Source organism: Garra rufa, chromosome 1, assembly GCF_049309525.1.
Source record: "Garra rufa chromosome 1, GarRuf1.0, whole genome shotgun sequence".
Taxonomy (NCBI): Eukaryota; Metazoa; Chordata; class Actinopteri; order Cypriniformes; family Cyprinidae; genus Garra; species Garra rufa.
In genome coordinates, this window is record NC_133361.1 from 2,665,100 (window position 1) to 2,688,007 (window position 22,908).

The 22,908-nt window shown below is 37.4% G+C and overlaps 2 protein-coding genes across 2 annotated transcripts in view; one reads left to right on the forward strand and one right to left on the reverse strand.

Annotated features, from left to right (window-relative positions):
- The window catches only part of LOC141343073 (uncharacterized), a 509,078-nt gene that overhangs the window by 306,804 nt on the left and 179,366 nt on the right, over positions 1–22,908 (forward strand). The gene's annotated exons all lie outside the window — the stretch shown is intronic.
- On the reverse strand, positions 8,960–14,357 carry LOC141341497 (uncharacterized). The gene is made up of 3 exons (XM_073846412.1): positions 14,255–14,357; positions 9,763–10,176; positions 8,960–9,684 (listed from the first exon to the last, which is right to left on the reverse strand). The coding sequence occupies exons 1-3, from the start codon at positions 14,355–14,357 to the stop codon at positions 9,305–9,307; spliced, it is 897 nt and encodes a 298-aa protein (XP_073702513.1). The 3' UTR covers positions 8,960–9,304.

The window sequence follows — 22,908 nt, forward strand, 5'->3', positions numbered from 1 at the left end:
AATATTTTACAATTGTAAAAGCTCTTTCACATCAAAAGTGAAATTGAAGGAAATGTAAATTGTCGTCTGTACAGTAGAGGGCGCAGCTCAAACTAAATGCATGAAGAACAGAAGCAGGAGAAGAAAGTTATGTGAGCTCATTATGTAGAATTCACTGTCAACACTGCTTTAGATTAAAGTAAGTAACATAAATAAACACATGTAACTGTTACATTCCTGTCTGTTGATGTCATTGGTTTCTCCCATTGTCTCCCTGTCTTTCTGTTTACTTTGTTCAACCCTCATTATCGTGATCCCCTTCACCTGTCTGGGATTATCAGTTACCTAGTCTCGCGTAGCCAGACCTTCAGACTGACGTCTTAAGGTCTGGAATACATGGCAGCTTTAATTGGCCAAGGCCCGCCTATAAGGCCGTTTGACCGACATGTCAAACAACCAATCACAGTTCGTTTCGTTCAGCGTCACGTTTCGGGGCGTAGAAATGTCCCCAGACTCCCCACAACAACTGACTGGCATGCAACAAGTCAGTCATTGAAATAACCAGCATTGAAAGTTAACGAAGAAGAGGGAGAACAAGCAGTAAGTCAGTAATTTGTTCGCGAACGTCGCAAATGTGTTTAACAACAACGGCGTCTGCATAAGCACCTTTTAGCAAAACGCCGAGTAAACCAGTCTGCGCTTTGTTTCCCGGCGGACCGAAAATAAACGCGACACTCGCGTGTTCCGGAAATCCGGTCAAATTCAACTAATCAGATGACGACTTCGACATTCCTGAAGTGTTTCCAGTTAAGTGTACCATATGCATCAGACGTTTAGCCAAGGGAGCAAAACTTGTGGAGGCACCCTGCCGAATCCGGGTTGGGCTAGTTTCTTCTGTCGGAACGTTGTTAGGTCGACATTGGAACGGTTGCAGTCCTTCTTTTCTTTTCGAGAGGCGGTTGGCACGACTGTACTGTGACTGGATCGGAGATGGAAGAAGGAGATGGAAGAGGTCGAGATAAGGAAAAAGGTGGGGTCGGGAAACAGGTAGGGAGTAAAAATGGCAATCTGAAAAAGAAAAGGAAAGCTAGCTTGCTGGGTGTTAGTAGTAACTCGGATTTGAGTGGAGAGGAAAGTGATATGTGTACATTAGAAGGAGAAGCTGAAGAATACAAAGTAGTTATTAAATTTAGAGGCGACGGTGGAGTGGAAGGAGTAAACCCGGTCAGATTAACAGTGGCTTTAAAGAAAGTGATTGGAGATATAATTTCAGCAAGGATGATAAGAAATGGAAGTTTATTGATTACTTGTAAGGATGAGGGTCAGAGAGATCGAGCTCTAAAGCTGGATAGATTGGGGCAGTTTCAGGTGGAAAGTGTTGGCTTCGATCAGGGGAGGAAAAAATGGAGTAAAGGGGTGATTACAGGTATTCCGGTGTGTGTAGGGATGGATGAAGTGAAATCCAATTTGAGAGGTGGTATTATAATTAATGCACAAAGACTTCAAACAACAAGAGAGGGAACTAAAGTGGACAGTCAGTCAGTCCTGTTACAATTTGAGGGAGAGGATGTCCCAAAGAGAGTAACAATTGGATATACGAGTTACTTTGTTAGACCTTACGTACCAAAACCGCTTAGATGCTATAACTGCCAGCGATTTGGACATGTAGCAGCAATGTGCAAGTAAAAAAGAAGATGTGCAAGGTGTGGAGGTAATCATAATTATGGCCAATGTGGGGAAGGGGTATTGCCTAAATGTTGTAGTTGTGGAGGGGAACATAATGTGGCATATGGAGGATGCAAAGTGATGAAAGAGGCAGTACAGGTGCAGAAAGTGAGAATGGGGCAGAAAGTATCATATGCAGAAGCAGTGAAGATGGTACGTAACCAGGATACAGGCAGTAGGAGTGGGAGTATTGTGGAGGATGAAGGTAAACAAATACAGCAAAGTCAGGGAATGATGATGCAGGTGAATGTAAGGAAGTTGGTGACATTTATAGCTGGTGTGATTAACGGTACAGCAGAGATAAAGTCAAAGACAGAAAGAATTCAGTTGATAGTTATGGCGGCAGAACGACATTTGGATGTAACGGGACTGACATGGGAAACAGTGAGGGATGACCTCAAGCAACAGTCTAGTCAAGAAGTATGGGTTGGATAATATTATTAATGGTGTTAATAATACAATGGAATGCTAGAAGCTTGATAGCTAATGGGATGGAATTTAAGCAATTTATAGATGAATTGGTGGAGAAACCAGAGGTTATTAGTATTCAGGAGACGTGGCTAAGACCGAACTTAGATTTTGTAATAAGGGGATATGAGGCGGTGCGTCGAGATAGAGATGAAGGGAGTGGGGGAGGGTGTGCTACATTTATTAAGCAGGGGCTTCCATATAGGATTCTGGGATCGGGAAAGGAGTTGGAATACGTGGTGGTGGAAGTGTGGATAGGGCAGGACAGTGTAGTAATAATTAATTTTTACAACCCTTGTAGAAGATTGGACTTAGATTCAATGGAAGAAGTTGAGGGGCAGGATAGACGAAAAGTAATGTGGTGTGGGGACTTTAATGCCCACAGCCCACTTTGGGGTGGGAAGAAGTTGGACAGAAATGGCCAGGTGATAGAGGAGTTATTAGAGTTAAAAGGGTTGGTATGTCTTAATGATGGAAGAGGAACTAGGTTTGATGTGGTATCAGGAAATGAGTCAGTCCTAGATCTTACTATTACTTCAAATGATATTGCAAGATTATGTGATTGGGAGATATGGAAGGATTCAATGGTGGGAAGTGATCATTTTCCTATACTATGTACAATTCAAATGAGGAGGGAAAAACTATGTGAAGAAGGAGGAGGGAGATGGGTATTTGGTAAGGCAAATTGGGCAAAATTCAATGAGTTATGTGAGGAAAGATTAGAAGGGAAGATTAGAGAAATGGATATTGACAGAGAATACAGAAGTTTCCAGCAAGTTATTAAAGGGGTGGCAGATGAAACTATTCCTAAGAGTTCTGGAAAAAGAGGAAGGAAGTCAGTTCCTTGGTGGACGGAGGAATGTAGAAGGGTAATTAAAGATAGGAATAGGACCTTTAGGATATTGAGACGGAGTCATAATTATGAGCATTTGATTCAATATAAAAGAGCACAAGCATTAGTAAGAAAGACTATCCGACAGGCTAAGAGAAGCTATTGGCGACATTTCTGCAGCTCAATAGGGAGTATGACACCAGTGGGGGACGTATGGGGGATGATAAAAAGGATGGGTGGAGAAAGGAGGGAGAGGGGATATCCAGTATTGATAAATGGAGAGGAGAAAGCAGTGAAAGACAAGGAGAAGGCAGAGATGATGGCAAAAGCTTTTGTAGCAATACATAGCTCTGATAATTTAGTAGGGGAATGGAAGGAGGGAAGGGAAAAGACAGTAAGGGAATATCCTGGAATATTGGAGAAAAGAGGAGAAGTGAATGATGCAATAAGTGCCCCATTCTCTATGGCAGAAATGAAGAGAGCGATTAATAGAGCAGGGATGACATCCCCAGGAGGAGATGATATGTGTTATATCATGTTGAAATTTATGGGTGAGAAGGCATTAGGAAGGCTGCTTAGGTTGTATAATAGAGTGTGGGAGGAAGGGCAGCTTCCTAAGAGTTGGAAAGAAGCAGTTGTAGTCCCCATTAGGAAACCAGGAAAAGATCCAACAAAACCTGGTAATTATAGACCAATTGCATTAACATCCCATATAGGTAAAGTAATGGAACGTATGGTGACAGACAGACTGAATTATTTCTTGGAAAAGAGGGAACTAATAGCTACATATCAAAGTGGATTCAGGAAAGGGAGAGGGACAATGGACCCGGTACTATGCCTGGAAGATGAAATAAGGAAATCTCAGGTCAATGGAGAGTCAGTGGTGGCAGTTTTTCTGGACGTTGAGAAGGCATATGATATGATGTGGAGAGAGGGGTTGATGATTAAATTACATATGTTGGGAATAGGAGGTAGGGCCTTTAACTGGATAAAGGATTTCCTGAGTGGGCGCTCCATTCGAGTGAAAATTGGGAAAGAACTATCTAATAGCTATACTGTAGAAAATGGGACCCCGCAGGGTAGTGTCATCAGTCCCTTGCTCTTTATTGTCATGATAAATGATATATTTTCAGAAGTGGACATTGGAATTGGTAGATCGCTGTTTGCAGATGATGGGGCACTGTGGAAGAGGGGAAGGAACATAAAATACACCGTAAGTAAGGTCCAGGAAGCAATAAGACAGGTGGAACAATGGTCAATAAGATGGGGTTTTAGATTTTCAAAAGAAAAATCTCAAGTGGTTTGCTTTACTAGAAAAAGGGTGGGGGTAGAAATAAATCTTAAATTATATGGTCATGTATTAGAGAAGGTGGAGTCCTTTAAGTTTTTGGGAATGGTTTTGGACTCTAGGTTAACATGGGGAAATCACATAAAGAAAGTTGTAGGAAAAGTTAAAAAGGTTTTAAATGTGATGAGATGTCTGACAGGCGTGGACTGGGGGGCGAGCAGGCAGTCACTGAAGGAGATATATGTCGCATTGATTAAATCTGTGATAGATTATGGCTGTATAGCTTATAGAGACGCGGCAAGAACAACCCTGGACAAGCTAGAAGTAGTGCAAACCCAAGCACTAAGAATTTGTAGTGGAGCTTTTCGGACATCTCCAGCAGTTGCATTGCAAGTAGAGATGGGTGAGATGCCACTATGTTTAAGGAGGGAACAGTTGACAGCAAACTATTGGGCTAACATGCAGGGGCATGATAGGTACCACCCTACTAGGAATGTAATGCAGGAATGCTGGGAACATGAAAGTAGTAAAAGCCAAAGTTTTGGATGGGTATGTAAAGATGTTGGGAGGGTGATGGGATTAGAGGGAATGGAATTTAGTCCGACAGTTCCGATGCCAGTCAGGCCTTTGTGGTTATTTGAACAACCTACTGTAGATTTGACGATATTAAATAGTCACTTAAAGGGGAGAGAGGAGATTAATCTATGTGAAGTGTTTTGTAAATATTTGAAGGAAGAATTTTTGGGGTGTCTAGTCATTTACACAGATGGGTCAAAGAACCCTCAAAATGGACAAACTGGGGTTGCATTTGGAGTACCAGATTTGGGAATCAAGGTACAAAAAAGACTGTCTGATTATTTATCTGTATTTACAGTAGAACTAACGGGTATATGGCTGGCCCTACAATGGGTAGAAGAATGTAGACCTGACAATGTTGTAATTTGTTCTGACTCTAGCGCTGTGCTAAAAAGTTTACAAACATTTAAATCTCAGTCAAGACAAGACTTGGTATATGAGGTACTTGAATGTTATACACGAATCTGTCAGTTGGGGGTGAAGGTAAAATTTACTTGGGTACCAGCACATGTGGGGGTTAAAGGAAATGAAATGGTAGATAATTTGGCAAAGCAAGCTAGTAATAAGGAATATGTTGACATACAAATCACAATAAGTAAAGCGGAAGCTAAATCAATAATTTGGTCAAAAGTTATGGGAAAATGGCAGGAAAATTGGGATGGAGGGAAGAAAGGGAGGCATTTATATAGTATTCAACAGAAGGTTGGAACAGGGAGGATTGCTGGAAGGAGTCGAAGAGAAGAAGTTATCATAACTAGGATAAGGATTGGACACTGTAGATTAAACAAGTACTTGCATATAATAGGTAAACATATATCTGGAAGATGTGAATTTTGTAATAGGGATGAAACTGTGGAACACGTGGTGCTTGAGTGTAAAAAATATGAGAGAGAAAGAATAAAGTTGAAAGAAAACTTGAGGGAAATGGGGGTGCAAGGGCACTCTCTTAAGGATATTCTGGGAAAATCATCAACAGACATTAATACACATTTACTGCACTTCCTAAAAGACACTGGTATAGCAAATAGAATATAGAGTGAGAATTCTGTAAAGTTAATTAAATAAATAAATAAAGTAGATTTTAAAATAAATAAATAAATAAATAAAAGGGTGAGGGAAGAAGGAAAGTATTACGGGGTACAGTAATTATCTCTGTCTAAATCCGGTCCACACTCCAGTACAGAAGGGGGCGGTAATGCACCATTAAAGTTGGATGCCAACCGCCGTTAAACACCAAAGAAGAAGAAGAAGACGTTTAGCCAACGTTCCGTGGGCGTGACGTCTGAGGCTGAGACTACTACCGGCATAATATACATTACTTGCATAAAACAAATAATAGTATCTGCAACTGACTCGAATGGCTTTACTGCAGAGCAATTGCATAATGTAAAGTACTTAATGAAATATAAGTGTCTCTGTCGTTTGATGTTGAATGTGGTCAATAGCAATCAAACTGTTGTTATTAAAGATGTTGAAAACGATAGTTTTGCGAATATGGCTGAATATGGCTTTTTGTGGAATAAAGTCCTGGTCAGATGGATTAGAGTAGCTGATTTTTTTAACTGTTTCTGCAATAATGTCTTTAATTATCCACTATAATTATAAAATTAACATATGCTCTGGACAAAATATCCAGCACTGCCTTTTATGCCTAACTTAAACAAGAAAAAAATTGTTGTCCTAAAATATTAAATAAATGTGATAAAGAAAGCATTACAGCATTAAATTCTCATACATGTTGACACATTGTTACAACAGTAATTTATGTTTTAAAACAAATTGTAAGTAAACTACTTTTATTTCTTGAAAATTGTTGAGGATTTTGATATTGTACATTTAGAATACATTTAGGGTCTCATGTAGGAAAGAGACTTGTTCCCCATGTCATTTTTGCTATATAGAATGCAAAAACTTTGAAGCTCAATATCTCAAAACCACTCGGAACGCAGATAGAACCTTATAATTCTAAGGTGACAATGTTAAAATAAATAAATTTTCCTATATGCATTACCTCTAATTCATCTGACTCCAAAAACGAAAAGGTTTTAATGATATTTAAGAATTAAGTAAGTCGGTGTAGGTGTTTGAAGATCCTTGATTTAACTCTCTAGTTACTTTACTGATTCATTCGGATTCTCATGTCGCTCAGGAATATCACATCGACCGTTTGCGTATTCCACGATCACATACTCACCAGTCTTGGTTATTAGACAGAGGTAATTGACCAATACTTTAGATGGCCGCTCCTATGCTTGCTCATTCTAAAAATATCTTTGGTTGGTCCCCATAGATCTGTACACACTTGGATAAAGCAATATTATCTCTAGCCAGAGATACCACTACTATAGATATAAGCCGACCAATATTGCTTCTCTAATAGTAGTTTTGGTTTGGTCATGCCATGATTTCTCATGTACACTTAACTAAAGTGATATTACAATAAACAGAGGTTAGGCTTACCCTATTTAGGTTGGTCAAACAACTTTCAGTTGACCTAAACGGAAATTCCCTTTTAGCCCTTACAGTCTAAGTACACTTGAACTAATACCAAGTGTTAGCCAGATCTCTAAATATACAGCTCCATCACAACTGGATTTAGTCTGTTACTAACCTGATGCAGAAATGCGGTAACAAGGATACTACATAATCTACTAGAGTTAATAAGCTCAGAGCAATCAAGATAAATTCAAACATAACAATTTACTAATCAGGTAATCTGAATATCAATTCAATTTTCAATTCAAAACGATATAAAAACATTGATCTTTTATACAAGCATTCAATAATACAAAATGAGAGGATTCAGAAGTATCATCTGATAGTGCGAACTACACACGGCAATTGTGCGGGAGATCTGTCTACAGATTCACTGAACTCTTGTTGTTTTCCCTTAAAGATCCAGACAAGTCCTGAAGTTACCAAATGGTGTAGTTTGTTTATTGTAGGGATTTTAGCATATCAAGGATATCACTTCTGGGGGCTGTGAGTACGAGGTGAGAATTTCTCTTCAATATCTGTGGGAATGGTTATCTCATTTACATGCAGACGGTGGTTTGTGTGAAAGACCTGGGAGTAGTCTGGATCTTGATGGCTGTTTGTCCTATTGTTAAGAGAATGAGACCCCTTTACCAAAGACACACTGAGACCTTTCAAATGATACCAAACATGAATTGTTACATTCTTGTAAACACTGTTTGCTTGGTGCTTTCTGTATTGCCCTTGGTTCAGAAGGAAAGGAGGGGGAGAGAGGGTAGGGGAAGTGGATATGGAGAATCAGGTGTGATCTTTCTATCTCTCTCAGTGGAGTCTGCTCTTGAAGTGAGGAAGTTAGGTTCATGAGACAGAGTTCCGACGTTGCTTCCCGTAAGATTTCTTTGTGTTCTCAAGCTGTGGCCCTCCTCCAGTTCAGCCAAATGGTATCAGCCTTACACAGTTTTAAAAAAAATATTGTAATTTTGCTGTCTTTTTAATAAAGAAAATTAATTTAAATATCTGTTTTTATAAAACAAATGAATAAATTTTCAGATTTTGTTATAATTTCTTATCCAGTTTAAGCTTTTTTGTAATAATAAAGAACCCTTTATGGTTAAAAAAAAAGAACCATTTGGCTTAGATTTAAAGAACACAATACAATGTGAGTTGTATTAAACTGTGATATATAAACAAACAAATTAGGAGCAATGATTTTATATGGTATGTGAAAGGAGCAGCATATATACACAGATTTCAACTCTTTGTTGAAACAGAAGTAATGTATTAAGCATAAAGGAGATAAACTTAACCTAAAGCATTAATCTCAGGCCAGTATTGATCTAATACTAATACCAACGTTGGTACAGACACTATCGACATTAGGATCTATAGGCAAACGTATTCAATCGCAGTCATGTGAGGAGTAAAATGTAGTTTATTAGACAAAAAAGCTTAATTGAATGATATAAAAGCGAAAAAAAAATCAAGCATAATAGTTGCTTTTGTTCATGGCTTTTAGATAATAAAACTGAAATTATAAAATTACTTTTCCAAAGTTCAAACACAATCAGCAGACCATAAATGTTGTTGATGCAATATAAAAAGTAAAGATAGCAATGTAATAATAAAAAAGTAACATTTAATCAGCATTTAATCAGCAAATACAAAGTATTATATAAAGTCTCAACTCATAAGATGGCGTCTGTAAAGTTATAATGACATTTCTGTTCTTACAATCCTGCTGATTAAATGCATTGAACATAATATGAAACTCAACGATAGCACAATGATATTTTGAATATAACTTTGTTCACTGGTCTTGGGAAATATCTTTGAGTTGATCTGAATCTCCAAGTATTTTTGTCTTGTCATTTGAAATGGCAGATTTATCCAGATGATATTTTATTGCTCGATTCACTATTGGGTCACATTAGATGAGGATGCTGCATCAGACCTAAAGTGATTTAATTACTGTGATATCTTTTTGTATGCTCACGTAGCGCAGAAGATTGGTTGAAACACTTCCCACATTGAGTGCAGTGATACGGTTTCTCTCCAGTGTGGATCCTCTCATGTGTTCTCATATGTCCTGCATGGATGAATGTCTTGTCACAGTATGAACACATGAACTGTTTGTCTCCAATGTGCATTTTCTCATGTGTTTTCAGATGTGATGACTGATTAAATGTCTTATTACAGTGTGAACACATATAAGGTTTCACTCCAGTGTGGGTCCTCTCGTGTGTTTTCAGATGTGGTAACTGGCTGAATCTCTTGTCGCAGTGTGAACACTTGTAAGGTTTTTCTCCAGTGTGGATCCTCTGGTGCAGTTTTAAACAGTTTGCTGAAATAAAAGTCTTTTCACACTCAACGCACATGTAATCTTTCACACCAGTATGTATTCTCTGGTGCATTTTCAAACTTTGTAGTAATGAAAAACTATTTCCACACAAATGACATGAATGTGGCTTCTCCTCTGAATGAACCATCAGGTGTGTCTTCAGTTCTGAAGCTCTCAAAAATGTTTTCCCACATTGATCACACGTGTACAGTTTGTCTCTAGTGTGGATGATCATGTGTACCTTAAGTCTTGACGATTGTGTGAAACTCTTCCCGCACTGATCACAAGTGAACGGTTTCTCTCCAGTGTGAACTCTCATGTGAACATCATGATTATATTTGCATGGGAAACTCTTTCCACACTGAGTGCAGGTGAAAGATTTCTTGGCTCTTCTTTTCTTTAAACCTTTCTGTTTAGGTTTTTCGCCACTTTTGACTTGATTTTTCTTCTCAACTCCACTCAATACTTCTTTCTCCTCATTGTCTTCAATCAAGTCTGATATAGAAGTAAAAAAGTGAATTTTCAGTAACTTGTTAAAACACACACACACACACACACACACACAATATTGCAAGGGTATAATAAATTGTAAGGGCATAAATACAAACCCAGTTATAACAGCAGAAAGTAGCATTGAAACATTCTTATCATTTTAATGCAATTTTATAAATTCTACGTCCCTGATCGCATGAATCAGGTACTCTCATGTTTCTATAAGAAGAACTATTAAATATGTTTGAACAACTACATGAAGGATCTGAGGATCCTCAAGTACAAACTGTGTTGCCTCAAGAGAGTGTGTTCCCAAATGATTTGGGTTCAGGTCAAAGGGTGAACAATGAAAACAGCGTATCAGCATACGATGCTAGTGACACAGAACAGCATACAATGCTTACGGATGTTATACTCTCCAAAAATGGAGCTATTGTGTGACACGGAGGAGACGAATTGTTGAATAAAGTTGGTATTTTTGTTTTCCTTCCGCACTAAAAGTATCCTCGAAGCTTTGTAAAATTACAATTGAACCACTAATGTTCCTGAGCCTTGATATTGTTAGGATGCTTGGAGGGTCAGAGCGCTCCCAGAATTTATAAAAAAAAACTTAATTTGTGTTTTGAAGATGAATGATGGTCTTACGGGTTTGGAACAACATGAGGGCGAGTAATTAATGACAGCATGTTCATTTTTGTTTAAGCTTACCAATACGAAAGAAAACTCAATATGATACTCGCGAGTCGGCATTATACTGTGTGTGCAGAGAAAAGAGATTTAAGATATGACATGAACTAATGTGAACTTGTAAGTTGTTTTAAGCGGGTTCTATGGGTCTGGAGGAGGAGTTTGCTATATTTTTAGCAGCTCTTTGCATCCTGGGATGGGGCAGCATCTGGAGCTGAACTGTTCTCCTTTTTTGATCAGAAGTTTTGTTGGACTCACTTGAGGGTTTGTTGTTTGGCCATTGTTGGACTGTTCATGAAGTTGTGAAAATTCATCACTGTCTTTGTGGCATTTTGAACCATTTAACTATGACAGTGTTGGTTAACTTGATGTTGGTTAAATTTTGGCTAAATATTGGTTAAACTTTAAATTTAGCAGGGTAATATATGTTTCAAGTAAATATTTCCATGCAATATTTTCAAAAATAATACTAAATACACTGCTCTATGCCATTTCTTTCATGTAAATTTGAGAGTTTTAAGTTGAATAAAATTGGACCTGTTTTTCAAGATTGTCAAATTATTACTTTTGTTTTTATTAAATAATAGGTGCACTGAGTTTCATACTATACAACACTTTATGCAGTTAAATATTGTTTAAAGCTTATGCAGTTAATATGTTCTTTAAATTGCTAGTCATTATTATTCAGCAATCTGGAAAATAAATACTGCATATAAAGAATACAAAAATTAAAGTAGTTTACTGTAAGAAAAAACACAACATTGTAAAAAAAAATACAGTTATTTGTTGTAATCAGGAAATACAGGATGATGCTGTAAAATAAATTACAGCAATGCAGCTGTAAAAATTACAGTAACCGGCTGGCAACCCTGCTGACAGTAGTTTACTGTAAAATTTACAGGATTTTTTTTACTGTGTAGGGGTGGAGTAGATCAGACAAATAAGGCAGTTATTTGTTAAGTGATTTGAAAACAAGTAGCAAGATTTTAAACTCAATTCGATATGAACTGGCAAATGCAATGATCGCAGGAGAGGAGTGGCATGATCAAACTTTTTAAAACCCATTAGGAATCTAGTTGGAATCTGCATTTTGAACTACTTGTAACTGAGAGACTTGAGACTTTAAGAGTTGCAATAATGCAGCAGAGATGTAATAAAGGCAACCTGTAGCAAACTTTTGGAGAGAACTGACTTGATTTTAGAAAGGAAGCGCAGACGAAAGAAGCTCGAACCTACTACAGCACTACTTTGTTTATCAAATTTTAAGGAGTTATCAAACACCACCCCCAGATTCTGAACCTAGGGAGAGATGAAGGAATTTAAGGTCCCGAGATTGAGTTGAACACTTGCCCTGTGTTTGGAGGGACTAAAAACAATAACTTTGGACTTATCAGAGTTCAAGAACGGAAAGAACTCTTTTCTAAAGATAGAAGCCAAAGAAAGAAGATAGAAAGTGATTTGAACCCAGACTGAAATTTTACAAAGATTATTAGTTAAGAAAAAGACTGAAGTTGTGGGAGCACTATTTTTTTCCGTTACTTTTGAGAACAATGGTAAGGTACATTTTTACTAAAACAAAGGCATCAAGAGAGGGCTTCTTGAGAACCAGGTTAACAATGGCAATTTCAGGTCCTCCAGAATAGACCCGGATTTCAAAGAGTTATTCAACAGTGATAACAAACCCCAGACTCATGGTATCAATGATTTGCCTCAAAAAGCGAGAGTGTATTATATAGAGAGAGACAGAGAGACTTGACGCAGTACAGCTGAATCACTCCTGCCATTTGATTTAATCTGATAGTTTGTGTGGATTTATTTACTCATATAAATTACATGCTTTATTGAATAAATGTGTGCAATAAATGTTTTTTTTTTTTTTTTTCAATTAATTTTGCTCCTTTATCATCATCACTTTTGCTTCGGCTCTTCTCTGGCTTTGCTCAGTCAACTTCTTGGTTTATAGAAGACTGTTAATACAGTTTTGGGTTTCTAGACAAGACTTGATGTTAATTGGTTTTGGGTATCGGCACCCCTATGTGTTCGGACATCAGACAAAATATATATTTTCTGACAGGATCTGGCATCCGGGACTGGATATCAGTGTGGAGACTCGATTTAACATAGAAAGTAGTATCCAGTTCATAGGAAACCATTTAACATTTATTTTGTTTCTATTATACCAAACCAAATATTAAAGGAGAACTCCGGTGTGATATTGACCTAAAGTGTATTGAATCATGATACCGAGTGTTAACGTACCTTGCATATTTCATCTCGGTTTGTGTCCAGCTGTCCGAAATCTGGGGTCAGTTAGCCGATGCTCACAACAGGCTGTCTATGAGAGTGAACAGGGCATCGGAAAAGCCATGTAAATAAATCACTGTTTTACGCCATTTACGAGGCACAAAGTAGCTCCACACTTCATCGGTAGACTTCCTAGGGCCCTGACATTTAAAACGAGACATTGAGAACTCAGAAAAAGCACCGGTAGTTTATTTACAAGAAGATTTATACAGACAGTACCTGGGAAAGAAAATCCGGTAGCCGCCATCCTGAACTTAGTCACGACAAATCGAGTGTCGAGCACCAATGAATTTATCAGGTTATCAACGTACAAGGCTGTAGTTTCCTTCGTGCTCGACACTCGACTTATCGTGACTACATTTAAGATGGCGGTGACTGCTCTGTTCCTGGTGGAAGATGTCTGTATAAATCTTCTTGTAAATAAACTACCGGTGCTTTTTCTGAGTTCTCAATGTCTCGTTTTAAATGTCAGGGCCCTAGGAAGTCTACCGATGAAGTGCGGAGCTACTTTCGTAAATGGCGTAAAACAGTGATTTATTTACATGGCTCCTTCGATGCCCGATTGACATTCATTGACAAGCTGTTGTGAGCATCGGCTAACTGACCCCAGATTTCGGACAGCTGGACACAAACCGAGATGAAATATGCAAGGTACGTTCACACTCGGTATCATGATTCAATACACTTTAGGTCAATATCACACCGGAGTTCTCCTTTAAACTTGGTTGTTTTCCAGCTGCCAGCTGTTGTGGCAAAAATAAACTCTTACTGCTCAAGAGACAAACTCAGTAAGTTGTCTTTCATAATCACACATTGCGGCAGACTGTGACGAAAAAGAGAGGGTTTCCTTCTTATATTTCTTCCCTAACCTTCAAGGTTACATCTTCTAGCAGCTGGTATTTTTCCACACATAGTAATGAAACAGAGAAAGCCCTTACTATAGCAATTCTTATCCCCATAGATGAACACTAAGAGAACACAGTTCTAGCAAACAAGCACTGCACAATGTTTCATAAGCACACAAAATAAGTAAAGTTAATTTTTCTTACAAGCAGCATTATCAATGAATTAATGAAGAACAAACGCCAACCTGTGTGTTCTGGATCTCTCATCTTCTCTCTGTACTCGTTAATAAACTCAGTCTTTGCAGATTTCAGCTCTTCCTGATGATCTGATGGGAAATATTCCAGCATTTAGAGATTCACTGAACATGAATTTCTGTGTGGAAAAGCAGATTTTCCAAAATCAACAATAAATCAAAAAGGCATTAAGTGTTGTTTCTTTATGAATCATTGCATTACTATATTATATTGCTATATTTAACTTACTACAGGTGAGACTTAAAAAAATGATTAGAATTCACCAAAATATTTTCCCGTTCTGAAGTTTGTAGTACATCCCTAGTCTCCAGACTGACTTGCCAATACCTCTATTCATATGTGCACAGTACACAAATGCAATATTAAAACACCCTACCTCAATTATCTCTCTTTATATAAGTACATTGCTCAGATTAAAAGATGCTGTAATTCACCAAAAGGTTTTATATCCAAATCGTTGTATCTCACATTCAGTAAGTCAGTCTGGCCACTAGCTGTTACTACAACATTGTAAAAATCACAAATTTGAATGAATGATTGGACATAGTTTTTTTATTTTTTTATTTATTGCACTGTGACTGGAATTTATTGACAGTCCCATATACAACAGGGACTGTCTAAATTAAAACTAACTTTACCTTTATCGTGTTATTAAAAAAAAAAAAAATACTATAACTAACTTGATCAGGCAAAAACAAAAAAAAAAATCAAAAGAGAAATAGCGGTACTGCAGCCAAAAAACTCAATATCAGTTCTCTTCCGCATTCAGTATAAGCAACATTTCACTCCAAACATCGAAACAATCCTTCACAGAAACAAACAAAACCACAAATTGGTCAGATCTGAATGAAATTAACACGTTTTCCTCAAATGCTTGTTCTTTATTTTAACGTTATTCAACAAACTCTCGGTATCCGATGAAAACAAGGCAGTGTCTAACTGAGATTTACAGCCGAACGGGACTTTACTCATTTGTGAAACTATTTGTCCTGAACAACTCAACGTATTCAACTCATCATTTACAAACGGAAGAATGTTAGACACAATGATCGTTTTTGCCGGTTGAACGAAGTACACGTTATAAATAAAACTACTAGAAAGTTATTCATACGTGAGGCTGACATTTACCTCAAATTCATGCTATCCTCAAACCTAATTATGCAAAATAAGATATGCAGGACAGCAAAAAGCAAATAATAGAGTTGAAAGAGAAGAAAAAGAGGACTCACTCTCACCGGACAACTCTCTCTCTCTCACGCAGCTCCGCTCTCTAACTCGCGCATGCGCACATCGAGTGATCCTCACGAGCTCTGAAGATGAAGAAAGAGCGTCTCGATCGCCCCCAGGAGGCTGGAATCAGTATAGGTCACAAACCCCACCATCTCCATCTAACCGAATGGGACAAAGACAAAACCTAATTTATTTACACTTAAAATTTTTCAAAGTTTTTATTGGGTACGTAGTTTTCTTAAGCTGAAAGCTGAAACTGGTGTGTTGGGCTTTAACCAATCAGAAGCTTGGCCCACCCGAGCCCCACACTACATAGCCAATCACAAAATTGGTGCGATATTCAGTTGAGCTCCATATTTTTTTCTTACCGGCCGCACCCACAAACATTCTAATATTGTATATAATTTTCGCACTTTCTATATGCAGGATATAGAAATCGCTTTTAAATGAGTGCTTGCGCTGTTTACTTTTACTTTCGATTTTGCGATAACGCGCACTCTGTGTAAAGGGAGCAGCACATCTTATAATATATATCTGTCAGTGAGCAGCAAATCCTCCAGCATGGTCTATTTTTTAGTCATCTCTCCTTCAGTCAAATCTAAAGGTCATTGCACACTGAGTCCGATTTTCGTATGCGTTTTTTTTTTTTTCTTTTTTTTTTTCAGTTTTCTCATATTCGCCATCCTTTCGCCTAGTCCAGACTAAAATGCAAGTCTAAGATTTTCAACTGAAGGACACTTGCACTGACTGATCTTAAAATATATCAGTCCCTTTGTTTCGTCTCAAGATGGACACCAGTGCTGTTTTTTTTTCCAAGGCACATTTATTAAAAAAAATAAAATACTTAAATCTAATTGAACTAGATTTCAAGATGTTAAGTGTCTGTCAATAGGAGGTGAACCTAGGAGGTTTTTGTAGCTCCACCTCCTCTAAAATAATAATAGTTTCCTCCTTTTGAAAAATGTATTTTCTTTGTTTTTTGGTTTCAGCCATTTTGCCAGTGTCTCCACCCCTAGCTGTGTGCTTATTTAAATTTTTGTCCTATTAGCACATGCACATCAGATGAAGATAATTAGGCTACACTTTTCAAAAATAAATGTAAGAGCTTATTTATTTATTTACTTATTTATTTACTTATTTATTTATTTTGATGTGAGATAAGCAATTGTTGATAAAGAAATTGATACATAATTCTACTTAAATAAGGTTTCATATATATATCGAAAATGATGCTGATGTAATTTCCGGCAAAGACTGTTTGTTTTATGCGAGATTGGAGCAAGACAGTGTTTTTACAATACGACATTTCCAGTTAATTTATGTTTTAAAACTTGCTCAAGAATAAATTATGTTATGTTAGTCGAGTTGAGTACACATAAATCGAAAATTAGATGGATTGCTATAACAGCATGTGCAACAATGAGGCTCCATTTCAGCACTTGACCAACGGACAGCGACTCCTAAGTAGCACTTAAAGCAGGGCTGTGCATTTGTGTTAAGGGCACTTTTGGGAAACGCACATGAAACAATAACGAACGTTCGCAAAATGACTCGTAGAAAACGCTCTTATGCGCTAAGATCAATCGTTATCGGGAAACGCAGCCCAGGTCTGTCACGAGTCTGGGCTGTGGTGTTTCCCTTCCCCACCAGAGGTCACCTTCTCCCTTCCCTCCTCGAAAAAGACAATAACCTGTGCATGACTTTAAACACGAATATAAGCATAATTAATATTTTACATCATTTGACTTACTTTATGCAGTGTAACGTTGACACAAAACGTATAAGCTCGCTGTTTGGTGTAATGCTAGTTATATACTTTCGATTAAACAAGAAGCACATGACTAGAAATTATAAATACTGGAATTGAGTTGCATGATTTCTCTAAAATAATATGCATTATAAAGTGAACATTTCAAACTTACCAACACTCGTCCACAGAAGTAAAATGGCGTCTGTCCGCATGTGGTCCAATTCAATCACGTTCTGCACGTAAACTAGACGTGGCTTAGTTAACACTAAACTGGCGTTACACCGTGAAACACCGCAACATGACGCCAACACTAATTTGCAAAATCACTGCAAAAAATGCTTTTCTTACTTGTTTCCAGCCTAAATATCTAAAAATTCTTGAATCGGGAAGGATTTTCTAGACAAGTAAAAATTTGTGTCTTGTATTTAGTAAAAACAAGACAAAATTAGGCGAGTTTTTGCTTAGAACAAGCAAAATAATCTGCCAGTGGGGTAAGAAAAATAATCTAGTTGTCTGCTTGAAATAAGATTTTGTTTTTCTTACCCCTGGAAACAAGAGAAAAAAGCAAACACAACACTACATGGATTTCAGATATTATGACTAACACTATCAAATTAAAAATAAAACTTTTTCCCTTAAAGGGATGTTTCGGAGTAGAATTGACTTCATTGCTATGCACTCCGAAGCCCATCTAAATACCCCATCCGAAGCTTTTTTTTTTTTTTACCTTAGTCGAACATTTATGCAGATATTAGAGTTTTTCGAATTGCTTGTTACAGGAGTGATTGGTACATGCGATGTATCTCGTAAATTGCACTACCCCACCTCCCCAAAAAACATTTCTAAAGGCCACAGTGACTATGTTGTATTAAAATGTTAATGTTGAAAAATTTGGGATGCACTATACCTGTTTCAGCCGCATATATGCCCAATGAAAATAAATGCATTTTATTACAATGCAAATACATTAAAGAACCATAAATGTGTACTACTGAGCATTAACGTGTTTCACGAAGCGGGAGATATGATGACTAGTTGCTGACTATAAGTATTGTGTTATCACAACATTGTCAATCGCCTTGTCAGTCGCAAACGCTAATTTATTCAAACATCCCTCTACCAAAATATCTACTGTAGCTTCATTTGCAGAGGATGAAGATAAAGCACCAGTTTGATAAATAAGCTAGTAGTGGAGAAATAATATCTTGTAAGAAATAATCTTTTTTGAGTAACGACCCGGACACTGGCTATATCCTTGATGGAGTGCAGGGCTGGACTGCGGTTAAAATTTGGCCTTGGACAAATCCAGCCAACAAGTCGCCCGTGAGTTTTGTTTGGGTTATAGGGCCTGTAATTGAAGTAAAAAAAAAAAAAATGTATGAATAAAACAGGACAGAATCAAATGATGGCAGATACTGAATTCAAATGCAACAAATTAATAATGCATTTTTGTCAAATATAAATGCATGCAGTAAAGCACTGATTTTGAGCTAGAATGCAGGACATTTATTGCTAATAAATTCTGTAAAAATTACTTACTTTTTGTAGAACACAAAAGACATTTTGTAGAATGTAACCAAAGATATTCATTTACCCTTGATTTCTACTCTAAAGACAACATTTTTGAATTTCTCAGAGTATCTTCCTTTATGTTCCACAGAAGAATGAAGAAGTTCATACAGGGTTAAAATTACATGATGTTGTGTATAATGACAATTTTATTTTTGGGTGAACTGTCCCTTTAAGAACTTTAATGTGTGTAGTAATCACATTATTTATATAAGGCACTGATATTCATCCTTAGTCAGGCTCTTACGGAATTAACATTTTTCTCCAATTAAAATGAATTACAATTTAACATTTAAAAATAAAGACATTTTTGCTTAAAATCGAGATATTAACTGACTAGTATTAGTAAGATATCGTTACAAGAAAACATTACAATAGTTATATGTTTTTTTTATTATATATAATTCATAATAATAAACTATAAAATTTGCAATAAAAATGACAGAAATTATGTATTGGTGTTTATCACTTTACCTCATCATGCTGCTGTTTTCAGCAGCCCAGCAGAACCTACAGAACCTTTAATGTTCTCATATCACACAACTGTCTAACACAACTCTGTTTTAAATCTGAATGCGTCAAGCAACTTGCGTTGTTTATCACTTTACATCGCGGTGGAAGCGCAGCGTACGTTCATCAGCGCTGTGCGGGTGACTGATCCCGCCGCTTCACACTTTTGGGCTGTTTGCAGTTTCGGATGTCATTTAAAACAGCACCTAATATGGGGGAGGTCTGCCTCCCTACGGCGATCGGCCCACTACTCCACCGGCCCTCCGGGAATTTTGACTCTCGTCCCATTAGATTAGATATAGAGGGTGGGGTTTGTGACCTATACTGATTCCAGCCTCCTGGGGGCGATCGAGACTCTTCACTCTTCAGCGCTCTTGAGGATCACTCGATGTGCGCATGCGCGAGTTAGAGAGCGGAGCTGCGTGAGAGAGAGAGAGAGAGAGAGAGAGAGAGAGAGTTGTCCGGTGAGAGTGAGGCTGTATCCGAAATCGCCCCCTATACCCTATTCACTACTCCTTACATTATTCCACTAGTACAGTTCACTTGAAGGAGTGAATCAAAACGAGTGAGTGGATGCTGCACACTGGCGGTGGATGAGGAGATACCCCTGACACTGTAAGCACTTTGAGTGTCTAGAAAAGCGCTATATAAATGTAATGAATTATTATTATTATTATTATTATTATTATTATTATTATTAAGTCACAGTTGCTGTTCCTGCAGAGTCAAGCCAAGTCACAGCAGCCATTCCTGAGCTCCCAGCCGAGAAGGCCTTCATTCCTGAGTTTATGGCCTCATGAACTGTCTAACCAACCATGGCCTCCTGAACCCTCTGATCCACCACACTGTAAAAAATTTCGTTTTTGAAAAATTGTGGAAACTGACAAAAAAATATTGACTCAACTTATTGCTTCCCAATAATTATCCCCAAACAAAATAATGCATTGAAGTAATTTTAGCTGAAGGTCTGAAGTTAAAATTAAAAATATATATTGGCCAAACATATTAAAATGTGCTCAGCCAATCTACCAAGCAGAAGTGAAAAATCTGTTTTAGCCGAACAAGCTTTGCAGCAGAAAAGGCCAATACGCATGCGCAAGAGAGAAACCGTTGGTGGAGTGAATTCAAATTCCTGTGAGCGGGAGAACGAGAAAGCTGAGACGATGCTGAGGGCGACAAAACATCATTTACAGACGGATTTTCTATCCTTAAAGTTATGGTGAGTACTGAGCTTTGTATTTATTAAGTCATGAGTCACGTACATTACATTGTATTTTGCCGAACAACTGTGAATTCACGCCTTTAAGTTACTTCTTGGGTAAGGTTAGGGGTGTGCGACATATAACGTTTTCGTCTTTGATAATTTTGTTTTATCAATGTGGGCTTTCACTTTATCCTGTATATCGCAAAAAAACAAATAAAACACGCCTGACAGAGTGCACTGCACGACTACATTAACGTTATGTGTGCTGAAGATTAAGTTAGACTAGCGAGGAAGCGCGTTTACAGTGCGTTTTGTCACTGCATGATTAAGTCTATTAAAATGCATGTAGATTGACCACATATGATATGCATACCTGCAAACTTGTCGCTTTTCGGCGACAATCGCCGTTTTCATTGTCAATTGGGTCATTCACGTGAATCGTGTAGAACCGGAGAGTTTTTTTGAGGAGGAGGGGGGGTTGGACTTGCGTTAATTGACATCTGGGCCGATCGGAATCTCAACTGAGCTCGCGCCTGTCAAGAGAGGGAGGTGGGGGTGGGCTTGCGTGCCATGTAGGCCATTATTGGACAATTCTTATAAATGACATTTTTCCTGGACCAATCTCAGCGCTTGCTTCAGTATCTTGAAACACACTGCCATCTGTGTTTGCGCTTGTCAAGAGACACCTGACCTAATGTTGAAACTCTGATGGAAATTGAGATGACCGTATGCACGGAGCGTTCTTTAGAACTTCTGCATAAAGATAAGCAGCTCGTAAACTTCTGCTAAAGCTCATTTTATATGTGCTATATATTAGGTGGACACTCTTGAGACTGATCTACTGCCTCGTTCTTATCAGAAACTGAGAAAAATTATAATTGCAACATTATAAACAATGTTAGCGGCGTGAACATTCAGTCTCTTATTATTTAACAACGCATCATTTAAATGCGGAGCCTGGTAATCCCGTACTCACCACATCTGCATAGTTGTACATTTAAATGCTGACAGCTAAACACTATCATAACGTGTTTAGGCTAACGTTAGCTAGCAAGCCATACTTCTCTTCAAGGACATCTTAATCGTATTCTTGATAATCACTAACTTGCCTTCAAAGTCATGAACACATTTTTAAAATCTTATCACAATATTTTAAAGCCTTTATTATTTTCCAAGTCTACAGCTGTGAAATAAAATGTGCTTCAAGAACATTCATTCATAAAAAACTGCATCGGACAAGACTTCGCAGAAAACGTCTTTTTTTAAAAATAATATGGAATGACCCATATAACCAATAGATGGCAGCAGAGGATTATGTATTATGCAGCTGCCTTTTAAACTCCCTATATTTTTCAAGACGGCTTTCTTTTTGATTTATTATACAATTTCTAGCATAATAAATTGTAGTACTTTTACCGCCCTTAAGTGTATATATATATATATATATATATATATATATATATATATATATATATGTGTGTGTGTGTGTGTGTGTGTGTGTGTGTGTGTGTGTGACCCTGGACCACAAAACCAGTCATAAGGTTAAATTTGACAAAACTGAGATGTATATATATAATATGAAAGCTCAGTAAATAAGCTTTCTATTGATGTATGGTTTGTTAGGATAGGACAATATTTGGCCGAGATACATCTATTTGAAAATCTGGAATCTGAGGATGCAAGAAAATCAAAATCCTGAGAAAATCATCTTTAAAGTTGTCCAAATTAGGTTTTTAACAATGAATATTACTAATCAAAGATTACATTTTGATACATTTACAGTAGGAATTTTACAAAAAATATTCATGGAACATAATCTTTAGTTAATTTCCTAATGATTTTTGGCATAAAAGAAAAAGCAATAATTTTGACCCATACAATGTATTTTTGGCTATTGCTACAAACATACCCCAGCGACTTAAGACTGGTTCTGTGGTCCAGGGTCACATAAATATATTATAGCAAGTGCAGTAAGACATTAAGCTCACACACAAACAGCCTATAAGGGTGAATTATTTAAATACTTATATATAGTGCACTACAAATACGTGAAATATTGATGGTATAAAAATTAAATAATGCACTCAATATGAATCGATAATTCCTATATATTTAAATATTTCATATAATTTAAGAACTACATCTTTTAAGTTTTATCTTGAACTGTAAAATATATTAAATAGTTTGTGAATGTTTTTCAGTTTCCCTCCAGGCATTTGCGTGCGTGTGTTTGTGAATCCCTTGTCCAGGCTAAGAAGGAAAAAATAATGTTTTTCAGTATAATATACCCCCCACCCCCCCGCCCCGCGGACACTGTCACCTTTTTTCCTCTGATGAGTTTGCAGGTCTGGATATGGGGAGGGGAAGAAAATATATTTAGG

Excerpts from the sequence above, each read along its gene's own strand:
- LOC141341497 (XM_073846412.1), bottom strand. The coding sequence starts at position 14,357 with ATGCTGGAATATTTCCCATCAGATCATCAGGAAGAGCTGAAATCTGCA. Across the intron at positions 10,177-14,254 it reads GAGAGATCCAGAACACACAG|ACTTGATTGAAGACAATGAG; the intron begins GTTGGCGTTTGT and ends CTTCTATATCAG. Across the intron at positions 9,685-9,762 it reads TAGTTTTTCATTACTACAAA|CAAACTGTTTAAAACTGCAC; the intron begins GTTTGAAAATGC and ends CTTTTATTTCAG.